The sequence below is a fragment of the Pyxicephalus adspersus genome, chromosome 1, assembly GCF_032062135.1.
Source record: "Pyxicephalus adspersus chromosome 1, UCB_Pads_2.0, whole genome shotgun sequence".
NCBI lineage: Eukaryota > Metazoa > Chordata > Amphibia > Anura > Pyxicephalidae > Pyxicephalus > Pyxicephalus adspersus.
In genome coordinates this window covers 112,472,825-112,492,606 of record NC_092858.1, presented here as the reverse complement: position 1 = coordinate 112,492,606, position 19,782 = coordinate 112,472,825, and the positions used below count along the sequence as shown (strand labels likewise).

Below are 19,782 nucleotides of genomic sequence, written 5' to 3'. Positions count from 1 at the left end.
TGACTAAGGTCTTAAAAATGAATCCACCTGTCAGACTTACTTCTTCCTTCCTAAAGTGCAGGCGTCTCTCATGCGTATGCAGGCAGTTCTGACCCTGAGCATGTCTGCTCTTTAAAGTTTTGCCCAGCCTGAAGGCCAATCAGGAGAAGCCTCTTAATCACCCCTGACGATTTAGCTAGCTCAGACACTGAGTGTCAAGCCCCGTAGCTCTGCTGAGCATTTCCTCTGCACCTATTGATTAATTCAGTGCTTTCCCTGTCCAGCTCCTGTATTACCCTTTTGTTGCACAGTCTGGTATTTCCCTGCCTGTACCCTTGTGCTGTTCCAGTGTTCCTCTGTGTCTGTGGTGATCCCTGTGTCTCCCGTGTCACCTGTGCCTCCTTTCACTTCCTGTGTCTCGTGTGTTCCTCTGTGTCTATGGTGGCCTTGTGTCACCAGTGTCTATTTCCTGGATCTCTGGTTCTTGACCTCTGGCTTGTTCCTGACCTTTCTTGGTTGCTGCCTGCCTCAACCCTGGCCTTTCTTGACAATTCGCCCACTTAGTGATTTGGTACCATGCATCATCCTGCCCACCCTGGTGCGCCCAAGGACTGCAACCTTTTGGGCTCACACCACTTCTGTGCAAGTGGTAGAACCCCCTTGCCCCACCACCAAAAGTAATACTTGAATCTGAAGTTTTATGGAATTAGTCAGCCCTGACTTTCTTAAATATTTTGGCTACTACTAAAGATATATCTGCTAAATTTTCTGACTCTGTTACTATCCATCTAGAGTACTTTTTGGTATTCCTGTCCACCTGGATTTTCCAGTGTGTTATGTTCCATACTCTCTAACAATAAATAAATTGTAAATAAATAAAATAAAACATCAGGGGTAAGAAAATGATTTTCATGGCTCTGGTCACTAGTCAAAAAAGGCATTTTTCTTATGTGATGGAGATGGGATGTACCAAGACTTTCTGTTTTAAGAAGGATCTGCTGTGTTTCCCACTAACAAAAAGCTGGTTAGCCCACCCCACTATAACATCTTGAATGATGCAAGTCACACAAGTATTTTGAAAGCACCAGTTCCAACACTTCCAACTAAAGCTGATGGCAGGCGAGACCTCTCTTTTGCCAGCGGACTATATAAATATATATATATATTTATATATACAGTATACAAATATGAAAAGACATATACCATTTAGCACAATAGCTCCTTTTGTTTATTAAACTTTGAATGTTTCAATGTCCATCTTGCAATTGACAAGTCAATGTTAAGAGTGCTTGACCAGCTAATTGACAACCTGTTTGGACAGGAAATGGAAATGTGCTTGTATACAGAAGGGCTAAGATCAGGCAGCAATACTACAAATGAACAGAGGAGTTGTGTAGAAGAACAGTGGCAGCAAATCAACATGAGTGAAGTATGTTAAAGAAAAAACACAGCTTATTCAGCAAAAGTCAGACAAAAAAAAAAAATGACAATTTATTCAAAAAACGAATACTTACATAATAAATTTAAATACCAGTATGTGACATTATGGCCCTGATTCCTCAATGAAATCCGCGCTCGCTGGTCGGGTGTACTTTCGTGCTTCCAGCGAGCCGGTTTCTCGCGGTCCGGAGTGGAGTGCGCTCGTACACTCGCCTCCTCACTGCCAGCCGGATTCCTGCCTTGATAATAATGAGCAATAGGGGTCGCGAATCTGCCAATTAAGGCGATTAGATTTCAGCTGCGCGATTAAGGAGGATCTGTTAAGCTCACTTAAGGGTAATATGTGTGCCATTAGAAAGAATGATTTTTTAGGGGAACAGTGACTTTTAATGCAAGCTCGCCAGTGTAAAGCTTCCGGAGATGCGCGGCTCCGGCCGCGAGCTCATTCAGTTGCTGAATTGTGCAACGGCTTCCGATTTCGGATCACGAATATGAATGCGCGAGCGAGCGTCCGATTTTGGTTGATGAATTAGGGCCTATGACTTTGAGAATGGGACAAAGGCAACGAGGGGGCAAAAGGACCAGTTTGGAGTGGAAACCATCCATGTATTTGTACTAATTATTCATGAATAAAATGACAAAACCTTTAATAACAATGATTACATATACATTGTAAGAAAACAGGTTTAAAAGATTACAAAAAGTCACATCAATGCGTACCCTACAAGCAAACTTACTTTAATATTACCCCTCCCCCCAAACCAGTTCAATTAAAATAGTAAAATTGAAAATATGCATATGTATTTATATACATTTAAGTCTATTTTGACATACACACACAAGTGAAATCACTAAATGTGCCTTGATACATGTAGTATAACATCTTTGCCAACAATCTTTTTTTTTAAATATTTGATTTCTCTAAATTCAAACTATAATGAAATTTGAATCAGATCCAAAATGCTTGGGAACATTTTTTTAACATTCATACTATTGTGTGATGGGATGACATATTATAAGGTGCTAATTAGTATATATAAAGCTTGAGATGAATTAGTTTGCAGTGTTGCAACCAGTCCAAAAAAAACGTATTAACAACAATTGCAGCCAATCTAACTATAAATGAACCAATTTTCTGATTTATTATAATGTAACATAAAGATGTACCACCTACCAGAAAAGATAAAGAACTCAAGATTCAAATTGACCTTTATTGGTTTTAGGTTCACACAGAACAGGGACCAGGTGTGCCTTAATTGATTACTATGACATCACCATTCACAGCACTTAACAGATTCACCTCAATCGCACAGCTGAAAATGAATCACCTTAACTGGCGAATTCCCAACCCCACCGCTCATTTATCAATGCTGTAGGCCGGCAGGTGAGCGAACAGCACTCGCCTTCGAGTCTCGGTAATACGTTGTGCCCCACTGGGCGTATATACGCCTGACGAGCTTCTGCGCTTTTAAAATGTGTTAGCCACTACATTTTTAACCATGTCGCTGTGCTTATTAAGTCCAAGATTCGTCTGTTAATAGTTAAATAAAAATTGTGTGGATTGTGCAGATCTGGGTATACATTCATTGCAGGCTGCATGTCATTGCAGTATAACATATAACACAAATACCATGTCATATATAATTATATTATATATATAAATTATGCTAATGTACAGTTATAATACAAGTTACTGTATTTTTTTCTTCAGATTTTTGTGTTTTTTTATTTAAAGTTTATTATTACATTTATTAAATATTGGAGATATTTTTTGTGAGTTATGCCTAAGAATTATAAGCCTACAATTTTGTCAAATCACTGACAAATACACCCTATACCGTAGCAATATTGAGTCGTGGACAGTTAAATAGATGTGCACTTCTTGTTTTGTTTTCTTCTCTTTGTTTGTTTTGTTTTCTTCTCTTTGATTTAAATATATCAATTACTTTATTTGATACGTTTACTACCTTTCGTTTCCCTACCTTTGGTTCTTTGTAGAAGTCTCGCCATACTCCTGACATTATTTGTTTAGCGACAAAAGTCAGACCAGTTAAAAGCTGAAAAATATCAGTCAAATCTGATTTAAAAGCCCTTTGGAGTTGTTTGCTCATACGTTATAAACACTGTTGGGCTGCGTGGCCCTAATTTTTCCATTTTATAAAATTATATGACTTTTTTTAATTTCTAACTTTGATTGGCAACTTCTTTAATATTTGGTTGCTATTTGTTGTTTTTACTAACACTTTAGAACGAGGGGATGCTGAGAAGTTCCTGACTTTGCCCCCTTCCAGTATGTAACTGTGCAAACATCAGGTCTTTGCAATTCTTAAAACTGTTTTTTCTTTTAGTGAGAAGCTGTGATGGCAGAGGCACAAGCAAGTTTCAGGTCCTTGGAGTTATGGGATGTCATGAAGTTTTTGTTTCTAACGGGAATGTCAGCAAAGGACATTCACACTGAGATGTCACAAACACTGGGGGAGAAGTGTCCTTCCTACGGCACGGTCAAAACCTGGATATTTCATTTTCGGACTGAGCATTTCACCGTTGAGGATGAGCCCCGCAGTGGGCGCCCCCCAACCTGGCAACCTGCAATGCTGTCCATAAGCTGATTATTGAGGACCCGCGAATATATGCAAAAAAGATACTTGACATCTCACGGGAGCGTGTTGAGTTTGTTATGGCCACTATCCTAGACATGCGCAAGCTTTCAGCGAAGTGGGTGACGAAATGTTTGAACAGTGATCAGAAGAAGGAACGAGTTGAGGCATCCAAAGGCATTTTGGCCCATTTTGAAGCTGCACAGGACTTTTTGGCTAGGTTAGTGACTAAGGATGAAACCTGGCTCCACATCTATGATCCTGAAACCAAGGAACAGTCAAAGAAATGACGCCACAGCGGCCGAAGAAGTTCCGAACTCAGAAATTGGCCAAAAAAGTCATAGGGTCCGTTTTCTGGTGCAAAGACAGTATTCTGTTGGTGGACTACCTACCTCAGGGCTTTAGTATCACCGGACAGTATTATGCTAACCTCCTGGACCAGCTGAAGAAGGCAATTAAGACAAAATGCTGTAGAAAGTTGACCAAAGGGATCCTTTTTTTGCAGGACAATACACCTGGGCACACGTCCAACGTTGTGGCTGCTAAATTAAACACCCTGGGATTCCAATTGTTCCACCATCCCCCCTACTCACCTGACCTGGTCCCTTCGGACTATTATCTGTTTGTGAATTAAAAGAAACACCTAAAGGGGCAACGTTTTGAGGACATTTCTGATGTCAAAGAGCTGGTTTGCGGCCCAACCAAAGGACTTTTATTTGAACGGTTCAGAAAAGCTGCAACTACGCTGTACCAAGTGCATCAGTCTCAGGGGGAAATATGTTGAATAGTTGTGGTATTTCATGCCTCTGGCTCTCTTTTTTCTGGACAAAGCCAGGAACTTCTCAGCACCCCCTCATATTAGGTGATGAAAGTAACAGATGATGATGATGAAATGATTATTCTGCAGTTTTAAAAAGACAACCCAAGGTAAAAATATCAGTAAAAAGCTTGGCAGATTATTTATAATAAGTCATTTGGACTTTAGATTTGAAAAATTTTAATTTTACACCCTATAAAGTGTGCTTTGCCATCCTTTCTTTCAAAAAGTTTGATCTGGCCCACTAAAAGATGTAAAGTCAACATACAATCTTTTGTAGAGTGATGTATAGTGAATTTTGCATAATGTAAACATCATAATATATGGGAATATACAAATTTATTTCAAGTAAGGATGAGCGAGCGAGAATATTAGGTTCGATCTAGCGACGAATCGGACCTTACCGAAAATGTAAGCGAGAACAGCCTTCTGATTCGCTGAGAGGTTGCACTCTTGCCAAACAGCACAGGAGAACCTCCAAAAATTGTATTATAAGTATCTCTTACAAATGATAAATTAGTATCTGTAACAAATGTATTATTTGTAAAAGATACTTATATTACAATGTCAGGAGGTTTTCCTTTGCTGGGCATCTTCTCAATGATTGCAGCTGCGACTGCATTCATTGAGAAGAGTGTGCAATCCCCAGGGCACTAGAGGTTAATTAACCTCTAGTGCCCAGGGATCGCACCAACAGGAGGATTTTAAGGGCTGAAAGCAGCTCTGGGAATCCTCCTGTTTTAATTTCCTCTTCTGATGGTTTTGCAAAATCAGTTTGCACAAATTTTGCGGAAGTTCGAGGAAATTTTCGCGAGAATGCCAGAGGCATTCTCGCCTATCCCTAGTTTCAAGTAGAAATTCTATTCATTCACTACGATGCTGGTTGATATCTATGATTTGCATGTATTCATGATAAAGCACACTACTAAAATCAATGTCCCATGGTCTAAATACAGTAAGCTATAATAATGTTTTTTGTCCTTTATTTTTCTTACCAATGAAACAAACTGCACCTTGCATTTACCCGTTTTATGGAAAAAGTTTGTGGAAGAATATAGAAGCTTGAGAAATAAGCAAAAATAGCAGTGTAACCTTGCAACATTTCATTGTTAAGGCTAAATATTTGCTTTCTTTTGTATCCAACATACCAAATTAGTAATATGTATATAATGCATAATTTTTTATGACATGTGCTTTCTAAAAGCACATTTTTGTCATGCATTTAAAACTTAGCTTCACTAGCTATATGCTAGTACCTACCACAGTTTGAATCTAAGAGCATTCATAAGTTCTTGTACATAGGACTTGTGCACCTCAACTGAAATGCAAAAGAGGTATTTAATAGAGAGGGCAAATGGGGCTTGCTAAACACCTGTTATTTAATCTTCTCTTGTAGTATACCCAAGTACTATGTCATGAAAAAATCAATCTACATCTATATCACATCTGTTTACCTGATTACTCAATATAGATAAAAACTTAACAATGATGAAATTGTTAAAATATGTTATATATTACTAAGTTTTTATAATACTATTCTTCCATAAAATAAAAACGCTTCTGTAAATGGAGTATTTTGGAATTCTAAAAGTGATTTTCAGTTCTATTGTATCACATACCGGTAGTATAGCTAGTCAGAAATTTCTATATAAATCTATAGTAAAGAAAATTATTATGAAAAAAAATTACAAAAAAGGGTAACATTTTGAATATTACTTTTTACATTTTTGCAGATATCACATACATTTTTTTACCTATGCCTAAATTTTATTTTTTTAAAGATACAGAATTTACATTCATATTTCTTTATTACCTTCAGCTTTACTAATACTACCTGTTGGAACTAAAATTTTGGTACCTTCATCCACTTCAAACATAAAATGTAGGTAGAACAGTTGTTCTGTGCTATACCATGGTAAATTATAGTGGAAACTTGTCTGCTGCAAATCAGTGTTGGTAACTTAATGTTCTCTAGAGTTATCAACATGTGTCATTAGGATGTTTATAAAATGAATTTACCCACAGATGTTGAGTATACAGAGTTGAAGGTTAATTAAACTCTTGCTGGAAAATTGCTGATAACCATCACTTATCTATGGAAATACTGCCTTTTGGTGTTTGACTGTAAGGTTGACCAAATAAACACTAGTCATAAAAGTAAAAAAAGTACAAATTTGTTTTGGTTGATATTAACTGATAATATTCACCTCCTTTTACTATAAATAAGAAACCAATTTTACAAATATCAACCAGGCTTCTTTGGTAAAAGGTTGGGTAAATTGCAATTATGAAGATTTTCATCTTTGTGCTAGCATGTCTACAGTTCTCCCATGGGCTTGTCAGGTAAGTGCCAATGCTTAATTTTATGACACATAGCAAAACAATTTAACATGAATTTTTCACACAAAAGGAAAATCATATTGCTCTTGACCCACTTGAAAACATACAGATATGGCTTTTACTTGTTACTTTTGTCATATATTTGTGATTTAGGTAAGGGGCAGAGTTTAGTAGGACGCAATTTGTTAGTTGGTAGACCACAGGACACAGACCACAAGGGAGAATCTTGTACTGAACCAACAAAAGACAAACAGTAAGAGACACAAGATAATAGTAAAGAGAGGTCAGGAGTGGAGACATTTATTTGGCTGTCATCAGCATTGAATTTATGAAAAGCCTGATAGTTTTGAATACATGTGCCACTTCAGAAGTGGGAGAAGCGAGATATGGCAGTTGCTAAAAAGGGCTGCAGAGTTATTCAGGGGTAGGTAGCAAAAATAAAAAGTTGCTATTAAAATGTAAATATATTTATAGCAATAAATCAAACTAGAGAAAAAGATTAACATTAGAGATACATCATGATTGGATTACTAAACTTGCATGTCTGCTTTGAAACATAAATGTTGATATACTCATGAGCTTTTTTTCTGGTTTATTTTGTTATGTTCCTGTTCTTCATGATTTTGTGTAATTTCTAGGTGAAACATTATCTGGGGAAAACCCACAAACTTTTTTTTATAAAACGATCTACTGAAAAATGTACTCTGCTTGTTGAGAAAGTAAACATGTATCAGATTGGATCAATGTCCAATTTATTTAAAAAATAATATTCAAAAAAGTATCCCAAAATTCATTTGAATTGTTTTATTTAAATAATTTTGTCTCAATTTACAGAGTTCCCCTAAGTAAGGGGAAGTCAATTCGACAGAATATGAGGGAAGCTGGAGTGCTGGACAAGTATTTGAAGTCTCATAAAATTGATCTGTCTGACAGATACAGGGGATATGCTGTGGCTTCTGAGTCGATGTATTTTGATGTAAGTTTACAGAAAATTTAGATCTGATATTCATTGTAGGACATATTCTACAATCAAACGGTCAGGATTGTAATTTTGCAGCTGCAACAAGACACACAATTTACACATTGAGCCTGATTTATTAAAGCTCTCCAATGCTGGGGAATTTACACTTTCATCAGTGGAACTGGGTGTTCCAGAAAAATTGGAATATATATGGTCCAGATAAGAAAACATTTGCTAACAAATAGCAAAGGACTTTTAGGAAATCCATCCCAGGTTTGCTAGAAAACCCATGCTCATTAATATAAGTGTTCCTTCCCGAGCCTTGGAGAGCTTTATTAAATCAGGCTCATTGGGCATGGTTTATTAAAGCTCTCCAAGACTGTAAAAGATAGACACTCAAAAGAGAACCTGGATGATACCTGGATTTTTAAAAAATATTTTACAAATTAGTTTATGTTTTTAACCCTGAACCAGAATCATTCCAGGATTGTTGGATCACCCAAGTTCTCTCTTGATAGTCTATCTTCTCTCTTCTTGGAGAGATTTAAAAAAATCAAACCCATTAGGCCTGATTTATTAAAGCTCCCGAAGGCTGGAGAGGATACATTTACATCAGTGAACCTGTGTGATTCTGCAAACCTGGAATAAATCTGGTCCTGGATTGACAAATAGCAAATGATTTTTAAGAAGTCCATTCCAGGTTTGCTGGATCGCCCAGGTTCACTGATGAAAATATATCCTCTTCAGCCTTAGAGATCTTTAATTAATCAGGCCCATTGTTCTTTCCATTTTTAGTTCTAAACATTAATGAGTTAAAAAAAACTTCAGCAATAAAAGAGGCAGCGTACACATCACATCAGAAAGTATGTAAGTTTCAAAACAATATAAAATTCTACAATGCCTAAGGAAGGTTCCAAAGGCTTCTTCAGTTTACCTGTATGCTGATTTGCAGTAATTTTTAATGTTTGCAGTAGAAACTAAGCAATGCACCAGATTATGTATACATTAACAATTTTGTCATAATTACGTGCATTTAGGTAACTGAATTTGTATTCCATGTTTTTTCCTTTTTGCAGACTTATTACTATGGTCCAATAAGTATTGGAACACCTCCTCAAAGTTTTCTGGTTCTTTTTGACACTGGATCCTCCAACCTCTGGGTTCCATCAACCTACTGCCAAAGTACAGCCTGCAGTGAGTATTCAAATGCTGTGTTTATTCATATTTTAAAATTCCTAATGTACAACTCCATGAAAACTACTGGATACACTTTTGTGTGTGTAAATATATCTATACATACACTGTAGCTTGGTAAATAATAATAAAAAAATGCCTTGCAAGATCTAATCATCAGGGGCTAGAGGTGTTTTTTTCATCTGTCTGTTGAATTACGCCAGTACTCTTGTCTTTGCATTTCTCTCTTCACTCTTTTGAAGAACATGTACTTGTCTCCTTGTTTTCTTTGGGACATAGGCATTCATATTTGCTTTTTCATCTGACCATTGTTTATCTTTGATTTGAAATTCAGTTTAACTTCAGAATTTCAAGGCTTAGTTTTCTATATTTAGTGATTGTGGATGTTGGTTCATTCCTTTTACCTTAAAATGTTATGTTGAGCCACCTACAGTATATTCATAAATAAATGTGGGATAGAGAAAAAGTAAGAGGTTTGAGGCTCTTAATTTAGTTCAAAAAATGTAATTATGTATTAGTACTCTTGATTCATACATGATTATTCATATACTTTAAATTCAATATATTGTATACTATACTTGTTACATATCACAAGGTTTGGATACTTTTTCTAGACAATTGATTCCCTGATGACATACAGTATTAAATATATACATAAAGTTGGACCTGTTACGGTTGTGAATTACCAAAGCGGTTCACCAATAATGGCTTCCTCAGGGGTCAGTTGTTGCTTTTAGACTGAATAGTCTTAGAGGTTAGTTGTTGCTTTTAGACTGTCCGGTCCAATACTGTATGACGTCAGGGAATCAATTGTCTAGGAAAAGTATCCAAACCTTATGTGTAACAAGGAATAGGATACAATATATTGATTTTAAAGTATATGTATAATTACGTATGGATCAAGAATGTACTAATACATAATTACATTTTTTGCACTAAATTAAGAGCCTCAAACCTCTTCCTTTTTCTCTACCCCACACTTAGTTTTCTATAGTTTTTATAATTTAGTTTTCTATAGTTTCAAGACATCACAACACTTTATTCCCATTATATATTGTTGTTTATCAGAAAGTCTGAGATGACAAAATAGATTCTGGAATGGACATATAATCCCTAACGACAAGGTTTGTACCTTTCCTCTCATATGCCATTCACATACATTTATAGATAGAGTAGGGGGATGTTACTGGTTTTCAATTATCTATCTTGGAGCCAGTGGTGTACGATGCTGCTTTGACAATGAAAAAAGCATGGGTTGCCTAAGAAGTATTCTAAGTAAATTATTGACTTGAAGATGTTTGTGACAATGATATATCTCTTTCAGCAAACCACCACACATTTAACCCAAGCCAGTCTTCTACCTACACTTCCAATAACCAGAGGTTCACCATGGGTTATGGTGGTGGCAATGTTGCCAGCAGTGTTACTGGAGTGTTTGGTTATGATACAGTTTATGTAAGTAGTGTTTATTTTATATGTAAATCTATCTATCTATCTATCTATCTATCTATCTATCTATCTATCTATCTATCTATCTATCCATCTATCGGGAGAAGGTCATGGCAAATAGTAAAATGACAGAAAGAGTTCAACAACAATAACCTAACAAACTATTAGTGTATCAAGAGTAAATACAATTTCATCTTTTATGAGTAGGGTTTCCTCCATATTCTCTTTGGCTATACACAAGTCTAGATGAGTTTTGTCTGTCAGTCATATATGTTTGGATATGGCTAGGGACAGAAGTGAAGTATCTCCCACTCAAAATATAGTAAAACTGTGAAAAAGGTAAATTGGGATTTGTTGGTCACTTTTATATCTTCCTAATGCAATCTACTTCTTGATTATCTGGGTGAATGTTAGTCAGCATCCTAAAAGTATTCTCAAATACCCACCCCCCCTTCCTTGTTATTTCCCTCAGTACTTTTTACTGTTTAACCCTCCTTCCTAGTCCCAGTGACCAATCAGAAGCAGGGTCTCAGTGCAGGAAAAACTGAGATGGTATTCTTTACAGCGTTCACAGCTTAGCACAATCGTCCTGTTTATTTTTATTGCTATACATGGTTCTCATTTGTCGCTCTGCGGACATGTTGTGCTTTGCAGTGTGCAGGCAACCTCGTGTCTGTCCGTTTTTCTGAAATCAAAGCAACCTTCCTTCTGGTAAATACTGTTCTAAACAGTTACACTTACATTGACTGTAAGCTTGGTCCATTCTCTGTATGGCAAAATAAATTTCAGTTATGATAATTGAATTAAAAAAAATGTTACTTATAGCCTGAGCAGTGTAAAAAAAAAAAGTATATATGATCATTGGCGTAAAAGAATAATATTCCAGGGGTTTAATGTAGGTGATAATTGCAGCTCAGTTTGTCAGTGACAGAGGGGATTTATTAAAGTAGTACGCTCCTCTAAACAGTGGTCACTTGGCAATATGTAGGCAAAAAATAGCAATCCTAAAAATACATAGTACAAATGGGCAATCATAAACCATATTTAGGCTACAAATAGGCAATTCTTACAATTTGCAGCCAATAATTTGGCAATTTTAATAACATTTTGACAAAAAATGGGCAATAGGGACAGAAAGTACATAATTACAGCAACAGTGACCACAGTGACAATACAATTAGGTTGTTCATTGTTGGCCAGTGGGAGGAATGATGCGTGTATCAGTGTAAAGGGCATTCTTTCCCACACTAACCAACATTTTTAAAGAATATTTCCTACATTGGTTGTAAGCAGGTAAATGGACAGGCACACTGAAACTTCATGGGTCTCAATGACACCGCTTACCTGCAAGCAACAGGTAGCCCTTCCATCCTTTGTACCAGCATCACTGCCTCTGTGGAGCGACATCAATCACTTAATAGGAACATTAATCATTTCCAAAACACTTTCCTGCTGGTTGTACCATTGGAGTGCACTTAATACAGTAGGCATGCTACTTGCAGAGAGAAATCCATCCTTCAACCATGCATTTCCTGACAATTTCACTAATGGAATTGTCTGTTAGTTCAATGTAGGTTCCATTCTGAGTTTCACTGTAGTAATATGCAAGTATAAATGTGTGTTACAATTTACTTTTGAACATTGTATTTTCCTAGATTCAAGGACTTACTATTACAAATCAAGAATTTGGACTAACCATCACAGAACCCAGTGGTAATTTCTACTATTCACCATTTGATGGTATATTGGGTTTGGCTTATCCTGGCCTTTCTGTGGGTGGTGCCACCACTGTGATGCAAGGAATTCTGCAGGAAAATCTTCTGAATCAGCCAATTTTCAGTGTCTACCTTGGCAGGTATGATGTACCTATATGTCTTGGAATATTTAACAATACTTTGTTTAGATGTGTTCTTGGTGCTTTTAAGTCCTAAGTGGCAGTTGGAAAAGCTTACATGAGTGATTCAGTTATTTTCTTCTCAACATATTTGAAGTGCTGCAGTGAAGGCAGAGGAGTGGAGATTTTTCAGCAACAAAGCATATCTATTTAGTTTTTTTTAAAACACTTATAAAACTAATAAGGTAAAAAAATAATAAGGTACCAAATCTGCCAAAAGGGAAACAAAAATGTTAATAGCTTAATTGGAGGCCAGATTAGGTTAAAGGCATTAGTGGTGCAATTGATTTTGCACTTGTAATACCTATAGCCTTGAAACTGCCCTAATTACCTCCTATGCAAAAAGAGAAATGTAAATATGAGTCCCAAATTGCAGGCACATCCACAGCTTTCAGGTCATAGCTAATTTTGACAGAATCATTAAAACAGCATCACTTTTATACTGCATTTGTTCCCATTTTGCCGTGTGCAAGCTTAATGATGTGATGTAGGGATCAGTACACACAGAAATTCTGTGGGTTTAGGTTTAGGAACTTTTTCCAAGGTGTTAAATTTAATAACCATAAAATTGTGTTTGACCTGTGTTTTAATTGTTTATGTTAGTATAATTATTATATAACACATAAAATATTTTAGGTGAACACAAAATGCCTTTAGTATTTTTTTTGTCCTATTCCTTTACAAAATCATACATATTTATTCTTTATTTGTTTCTCCCCCAGGAGAATGTTTCAATTTGGTGTTTACAAATTTTTTTCAGAATCCAAAAAAAAATTATATTTAAAAATTGATTTGGTCTGTATGAGCTAAACAGGTAAAGAAATTTAAAGTTATTAATGCTGTAAAGAGCCGGCTAAAATAATAGGCTCAATTTTGAAAGCTTTAAATCAGTCCCAGGCACTCCATTTTTAGAAATATGACTGTCATTTTTTAAACTTTATTGGACTAAAAAATATGAGAATACTTATTTTGACAAGCTAGCATTGTAAATATAACCTTGTGTTTGTAATTATATTATACTGTGCCACATTGTTCTATGTTTTTTTGCAGCCAGTCAGGCGAGGTTATTTTTGGGGGCGTGGATTCCAACCTTTACACTGGCCAGATCAATTGGGCTCCACTGTCTAATGCGCTGTACTGGCAGGTTGGCCTTCAGGAGTAAGTTTCCTTTTTTTTTCTTGGGTTATGGGAGACCTCTGCTGTTTACAAACTATGGTCATTTAACAGTGCCTAGAAATGTTGAATGCAACATTGTTGAATGCATGAATTTTGTTTGTATTTATGGTGCATTTTCATTTTTATGAATTCTTTTTATATGTTTATTTTTGCAGGTTCTCTATCAATGGCCAAGCTACTGGCTGGTGTAGCAATGGCTGTGAGGCCATCGTAGATACTGGAACCACTCAGCTGAATATTCCTGAGCCATACATGCAACAGCTGCTGCCATATCTTGGCATTCAACAGACTCAGAATGGAGGAGTAAGAACACCTTTACAGTATTCATAAGCCTCCTTATAGTTAACAATGGATATAAAACTATCAAATCATGTTTTTAACATTTATCTTATTTAGTGTATAGTCCTAATGTAGCTTATATTCTTTTTAATTACTGCAAGTGTGAATAATCAGATATTATTATATATTATATATGTTTTTATTTTTTTAAATTGATGTTACATTGTGTTTTTTTTTCTAGTATTACGTGAACTGCAACAGCCTTCAGAGCATGCCCACTCTTAGCTTTACCATCAATGGTGTTTCCTTCCCATTGTCTCCATCAGCTTACATAATTCAGGTATGTATTATCCTTTGCCTGTAACATTTGTGTATGCAGTGGAGTACAGTACTTATGAGCAGCCACTTAGTTAAAACAAAAACCCATAATAAAACTGAACTTGTCAGCACCTTAAAAGTACCCTCAAACTTCCCTCTGCTTCTAAGTAGTGTTACTACTAACCCTAATATATTTACAGTGGAAACAAAAGATCTATCCTTCCTGCTTGCCTAGAGTTACCATTGAACTCTAGGCAAACCTAAAATTTGCAACAAACTTCCCTCTCCCCTATGCTGAGCTCGAGGACACTGTCTCTTACACACTGAGCCTGATTTATTAAAGCTCTCCAAGAAGATACACTTTCAGCAGTGAACCTGGGTGATCCAGCAAACTTGGAATGGATTTGGTCCAGGATTGGAAACATTTGCTAACATATAGCAAATTGCTTGAATGAAATGAATGAATGAAAATGAAATCCATTCCAGGTATGCTGGATCACCCAGGCTCACTGATGAAAGTGTATTTTCCAGTCTTCAGAGCTTTAACAAATCAGAGCCACTGTATCACCACAAAGGCATTCCTGGACCAATTGCAACTGCATGCAATTGCATGCAATAGTATGAAACACCCACACATGAATATGAGACTAAATGACAGACAGGACAGAAAGCAAATAGCTGCAAGAAGCGTGCTAAAGCAGCAAAGGTGAGAAGTAGTTATAGTCCACAAGAAAGGAAATTTGGTGGGCTTAAAATATCAGCTTCAGTTTTTAATGCTTGTTGTGTGGAAGTCAAACCAAGTTAGGAGACAAACTAGGTGAGGTTCTTGTGAGAATCATAAAGGATAATGCAATGTAGGTAAATACATTTCGAAAGGCAAAGATGGCTATAATATTACACATGACCACGTGAACTACTTTTTTAAGCAATAGAACTAGTTAAAATCCCAGGAAAGTTGGCATCATATCAATATTGCTTATGGCAACACACCAAGTGCCATAAGGGATATAACAGCTTGCTAAACCATTAGATTGCTGTGCCAGTAGATATCTAGTAGCTTGGAAATTTATGTCACACTATATAATATATAGGTTTGTGGATATGTGCTCCATGTACTTAAACCCAAAATAATTGTTATTTTTTTCTCTATGATGTAGTTTGTTTTATAACAATAGCTTAATATTTTTGTTAATCTTTCTAGGAAAATGGATATTGCTCTGCCAACTTCCTTAGCATCAGCTTGCCAGCTCAGAATGGAGACCCACTCTGGATTCTGGGAGATGTTTTCTTGAGAGAATATTATTCTGTTTTTGACTTTGGGAACAACCGCGTTGGCTTTGCTACAGTGGCATAGGTTGTTTAAACTGTTGTAAAACAGCAAATGACATCATAGCACTTGGAATATTGCAGGGGCAATCTGCCAGATCATGCTGCTTTCAGTCACTGTTTTCTTTTAGATCTCTGTATGCATTTTCTTTAATAAACATGCTACACAATCATTTTTGTTTTTTGTTTTTTTTTTGTATTTCAAAGACTTTATTAAAAATTTTACAGTAGTTGTGTTGTAAACCAAAACACACATATAAAGATATTACAAAACAAATATTCTGCACTCTTACAAAGTTAAACTTCTTGCTTATGGTAACAACAAATAAAAATTCTCTTCAGCCAAATACAATTTTTTTTTTGTTTCCTGTGATCATTGACAGGAAATGAGAAAACGACAGGTTTCCCGTTCATCCCGTTTTGGTAAATTTTTCAAATCTGCTGTGTAAATATATATTTCTCTTCATGCATATAGGTACTGACTAAAAAGTGCAGCACTGCATTTACTGAGCATCGTTTGCAATCACAGTAAAACACAGTAAGAGAGACAAAATGTAAAAAAGAGCAATGTTTTTTTTTTTTTTTTTACATATTTTAATTTTAGCAAGGTTCAAAAATACATACAAACATACAGACATAGAAAACAACATTAAGGCAACAAATAGCAATTTACTCATCATTTGGCATGATACAATTCTAGATTTGGTCTCAGGGGCAGCCCAAGTCTTAAAGCGAGGCAAAAGTAGGCAATATTGACTACATTTTAAATATGTATCTCAGTTACTCAGATATTTCTCATAATCATTTGAATCAACAAATAATTTCCAATACGACCAATTAGCTTCAAACCTTTCGCTTTTGTCATGAAGACCCACTGTTAGATCCTCCATGTGCATGATCCCATTAATAATGCAAAACCACTGGGTGATAGAGGGCATGTGGAGGATTTCCATTGCAATGGGATGCACATTTTTGCCACATTCAAGAGGTGTTTAATCACTTCACCACATAAAGTTTTGTGGAATTTCAGGACAAGGAGCTGTGTTGTAACAGAAGAAAGCAGCGTTGTCGGGGATTGTATAGTCTGTAAATCTCTGGACAACTTCTCTCACTCTGAACTAAAAGGGCCATGGACATGTAGGCCTCCTCCTCACCACACCTCCAGTGTGACAGTATTTTATAATTCAACTCTTGATATCTGCTGGTGATGGAGGAGTGCTGGCATAAACAGATGGTCCTCTGTTTTTGATGATGTTCCAGCTTAATGCTCAGCTCCTTTTCACAACTGGCAAGAAAGGGAAGTGAAAATTCTCCAGGTGGATCAGGTGGGTCAGTGAGAAAAGAAAACATCGCTGACAGTGGATGTCTATCTGAGCACAGTCCTAAATATATGGATTTGTAGGGAGTAAGTGGATGGCCAAAACCAATATTTGGGGGTAGAGAGTGTGAAAAATGTGCTAACTGTCTCACTCTCCAGAGACCCAGTGGTTTTGGGAAACCCAGAGATGTCAACTCTTAAATCTGTATCCAGGTATTACAATGAAGAAATGATGAAATGCCCTGCATATGCCTGACAGATTAAGATGTGTAAGTCCTTCCTGCCTAGTGTAAAGGCTGGGTTGTCCATTATTGGGTACAACGGTGACGGGGAGGGGGAGATATTTGGGTGAGCGAACATTTTTTGGCTGACTTTCCAGGTGGGGCCTATGGTGGGTGATCCATGATGGAGTGTGAAATTCAAGGGAAATATGCATGAGAAGTCTCTAGCCAAGAGTATGCCCAAGTATTTCAAACCTTCGGTGGTGCATTATACCTACCTGTTTTTATGTAAATGGGTACCCCAGGAGCCTGATTTCCTAAGAACAATGTCCTGCTAATTTCTTTATATTGATTCTTTGTGTGATTTATGCTCACAGGCTTCCTTCTGCTGCTGGCTTCTGGATGGATCTGGCTGGCTACCATTCTCCCAGCTCCCAGTCTTTTACAGTTAATTTCCATTAGGTATCATTGGGGCTCTTGGATTGGTTACTGGGTGTGATCTGTAAGATGACTATTGGTTGACGCCCCCCCCATCCCAGATTAGGTTTGGTAATGTAACTTCAGGAATTAAATGGACCTCCTAGCTTACATTGATATGGCAAGCTGGAGATGAAATGTCTGGTCATCTAAGCTAAGGGGTCAACAAAAGGTCCAGCCCCAACCCACCTGTCCAGTTATGCATCCATCTTCTGCTGACTCAGGCTTGATAGATTTATTACTCTTTGAAGGCCCTACTGGTAACCAGTTTTGTTAAGGTAACTAAACCTTGTTTACTAGCATCTGATTTACTATCTGTTTGTTTATTGTTCCTTGGTTGAGGTTCTTTGATAACTACTGATTAGGCATCCCCCTAGGTCAGGGGTTGGAAAACTCCGGCCTTTAGGCCAGATACGGCCTAGCCGGTAGTTCGTTGTGGCCTAAGGCCCCCTGGCCGATCTGGCCCAATGCCGGCCAGCAACCCGCAGCTCCAGAGCCGAAGGTTCCCGGCCAGATCTCACAGGGGGAGTTAGGAACTACCGGAGCCACCGGAGCTCCAGTGCAACCTCCTTGCTGTTGCTCCCCTATTTACCGCGGCCGACGTTAATACTTCCGCCACCACGATAAATAGGGAAAGCTCCCTGAAGGGAAATCCCTCACCTCCGCAATGCATACGCATTAGGGCAGGACTCAGAGTCCGGCCTAGTGTGCTCCTGCCCACCCCTGAAATGGTCTAGTGGCCATAACAGTTTGCCGACCCCTGCCCCAGGTGATCCAGATGGCTGGTACAAAAATAAAACAGGTCCCCATGTCTAAGCATAACATTCCTACACATGCTTTCCTGCATTGTTTAATTATACCTAATATAAAACCTAACTATTAGGATATGGCCTATAGTGCATGTATAAGCATGGGAACATTGGGTACCATATGTACATCTATATATACATACATACACATACATTTATCTATCCACATATCTCTATAAATATCTATAAACAATCTTGGGGTGCAAGACAGATTTGATCTAATGGAGCGGTTGTTTCTGTGTCAGGGTAAAGATAAGATGTAACAAAGGACACCCTCGTCTCCATTCCATTACGGATAGGAAAATATTCTGACATGAACTCATAGCAGTGCACTCACACTTTATATATAATTAATCTCTGTTTCTTAATAAAAGTTAAGTGGATAGCTTTAAATAGTACATGCCAACACTGCTTGATCTCATGGGGTCCATATCTTCTCAAACTTTTCAAGGCGAATATAGAACCAAATATAGATTTCCAATGTACTGTTAAAAGGTATTGGCTGCTGTAACAATATGTGCAATAAGCGCTTTGTTTTGTTTAGAGAGTCTCAATATGGGCACATTCAGAAAGTGAGTGACTGGGTCTAGTCTGATTGTAATCTCCATTATCCTGGAAAGCAGCTCATTCACCTTTATCCAAAAATGTACTATCCTCAGGCATTTCCAAAGTATATGAAAGGGTGTACTAACCTGAGAGCTACATCTCCAGCACAAATTACTGCATGTAGGATATATAGTATTTATAAATAAGTTTATCGGGAATATAGTATCCATGCATAAGGATCTTATAAGCATTTTCTTTATACAGGGTACATACCAGTCTTTTATTGGCCCTAATTGTGCCACAAATCCAGGGGAAGCTCTCTATCTAAAACATATTCCCATGGAATCTGGGTCTGTATTTATTATCTGGTAGACTTTCGAAATTAACCCCCTACAGAGGGACCATGTGCATATTCGTTCAAATTTTTGGTCAGGGTTTCGGCATAATGTCTTATTTAGAGGTAGCTGAAAATGGCTGAGGAAGGTACTTCAAATTTATTCTGCAAGTCTGCAAATGACGATACTTTCTAGTTACTGGATAAGATATATGGCCAAAACAAAATATCCATTTAGACCGCCGCGGTTGTATCATATGTTGTGTTAAACTATCCAGAATTTGATGATTATAAAAAAACAAGCATA

At 37.1% G+C, this 19,782-nt stretch overlaps 1 protein-coding gene across 1 annotated transcript; it reads left to right on the top strand.

Annotated features, from left to right (window-relative positions):
* The first annotated feature begins 7,087 nt into the window (after nt 1-7,087).
* On the top strand, nt 7,088-15,943 carry LOC140339302 (gastricsin-like). The gene is made up of 9 exons (XM_072423920.1): nt 7,088-7,176; nt 8,008-8,149; nt 9,211-9,328; nt 10,653-10,783; nt 12,433-12,632; nt 13,722-13,829; nt 14,003-14,150; nt 14,368-14,466; nt 15,646-15,943. The coding sequence occupies exons 1-9, from the start codon at nt 7,121-7,123 to the stop codon at nt 15,796-15,798; spliced, it is 1,155 nt and encodes a 384-aa protein (XP_072280021.1). The 5' UTR covers nt 7,088-7,120; the 3' UTR covers nt 15,799-15,943.
* Nucleotides 15,944-19,782: the final 3,839 nt, after the last annotated feature.

What these genes read in the sequence shown, in the direction of transcription:
- LOC140339302 (XM_072423920.1), top strand. Translation starts at nt 7,121, where the DNA reads ATGAAGATTTTCATCTTTGTGCTAGCATGTCTACAGTTCTCCCATGGG. An exon ending in TTCTCCCATGGGCTTGTCAG is followed by an intron (nt 7,177 to 8,007) that starts GTAAGTGCCAAT and finishes CTCAATTTACAG; the next exon opens with AGTTCCCCTAAGTAAGGGGA. An exon ending in CATCAGCTTACATAATTCAG is followed by an intron (nt 14,467 to 15,645) that starts GTATGTATTATC and finishes TAATCTTTCTAG; the next exon opens with GAAAATGGATATTGCTCTGC.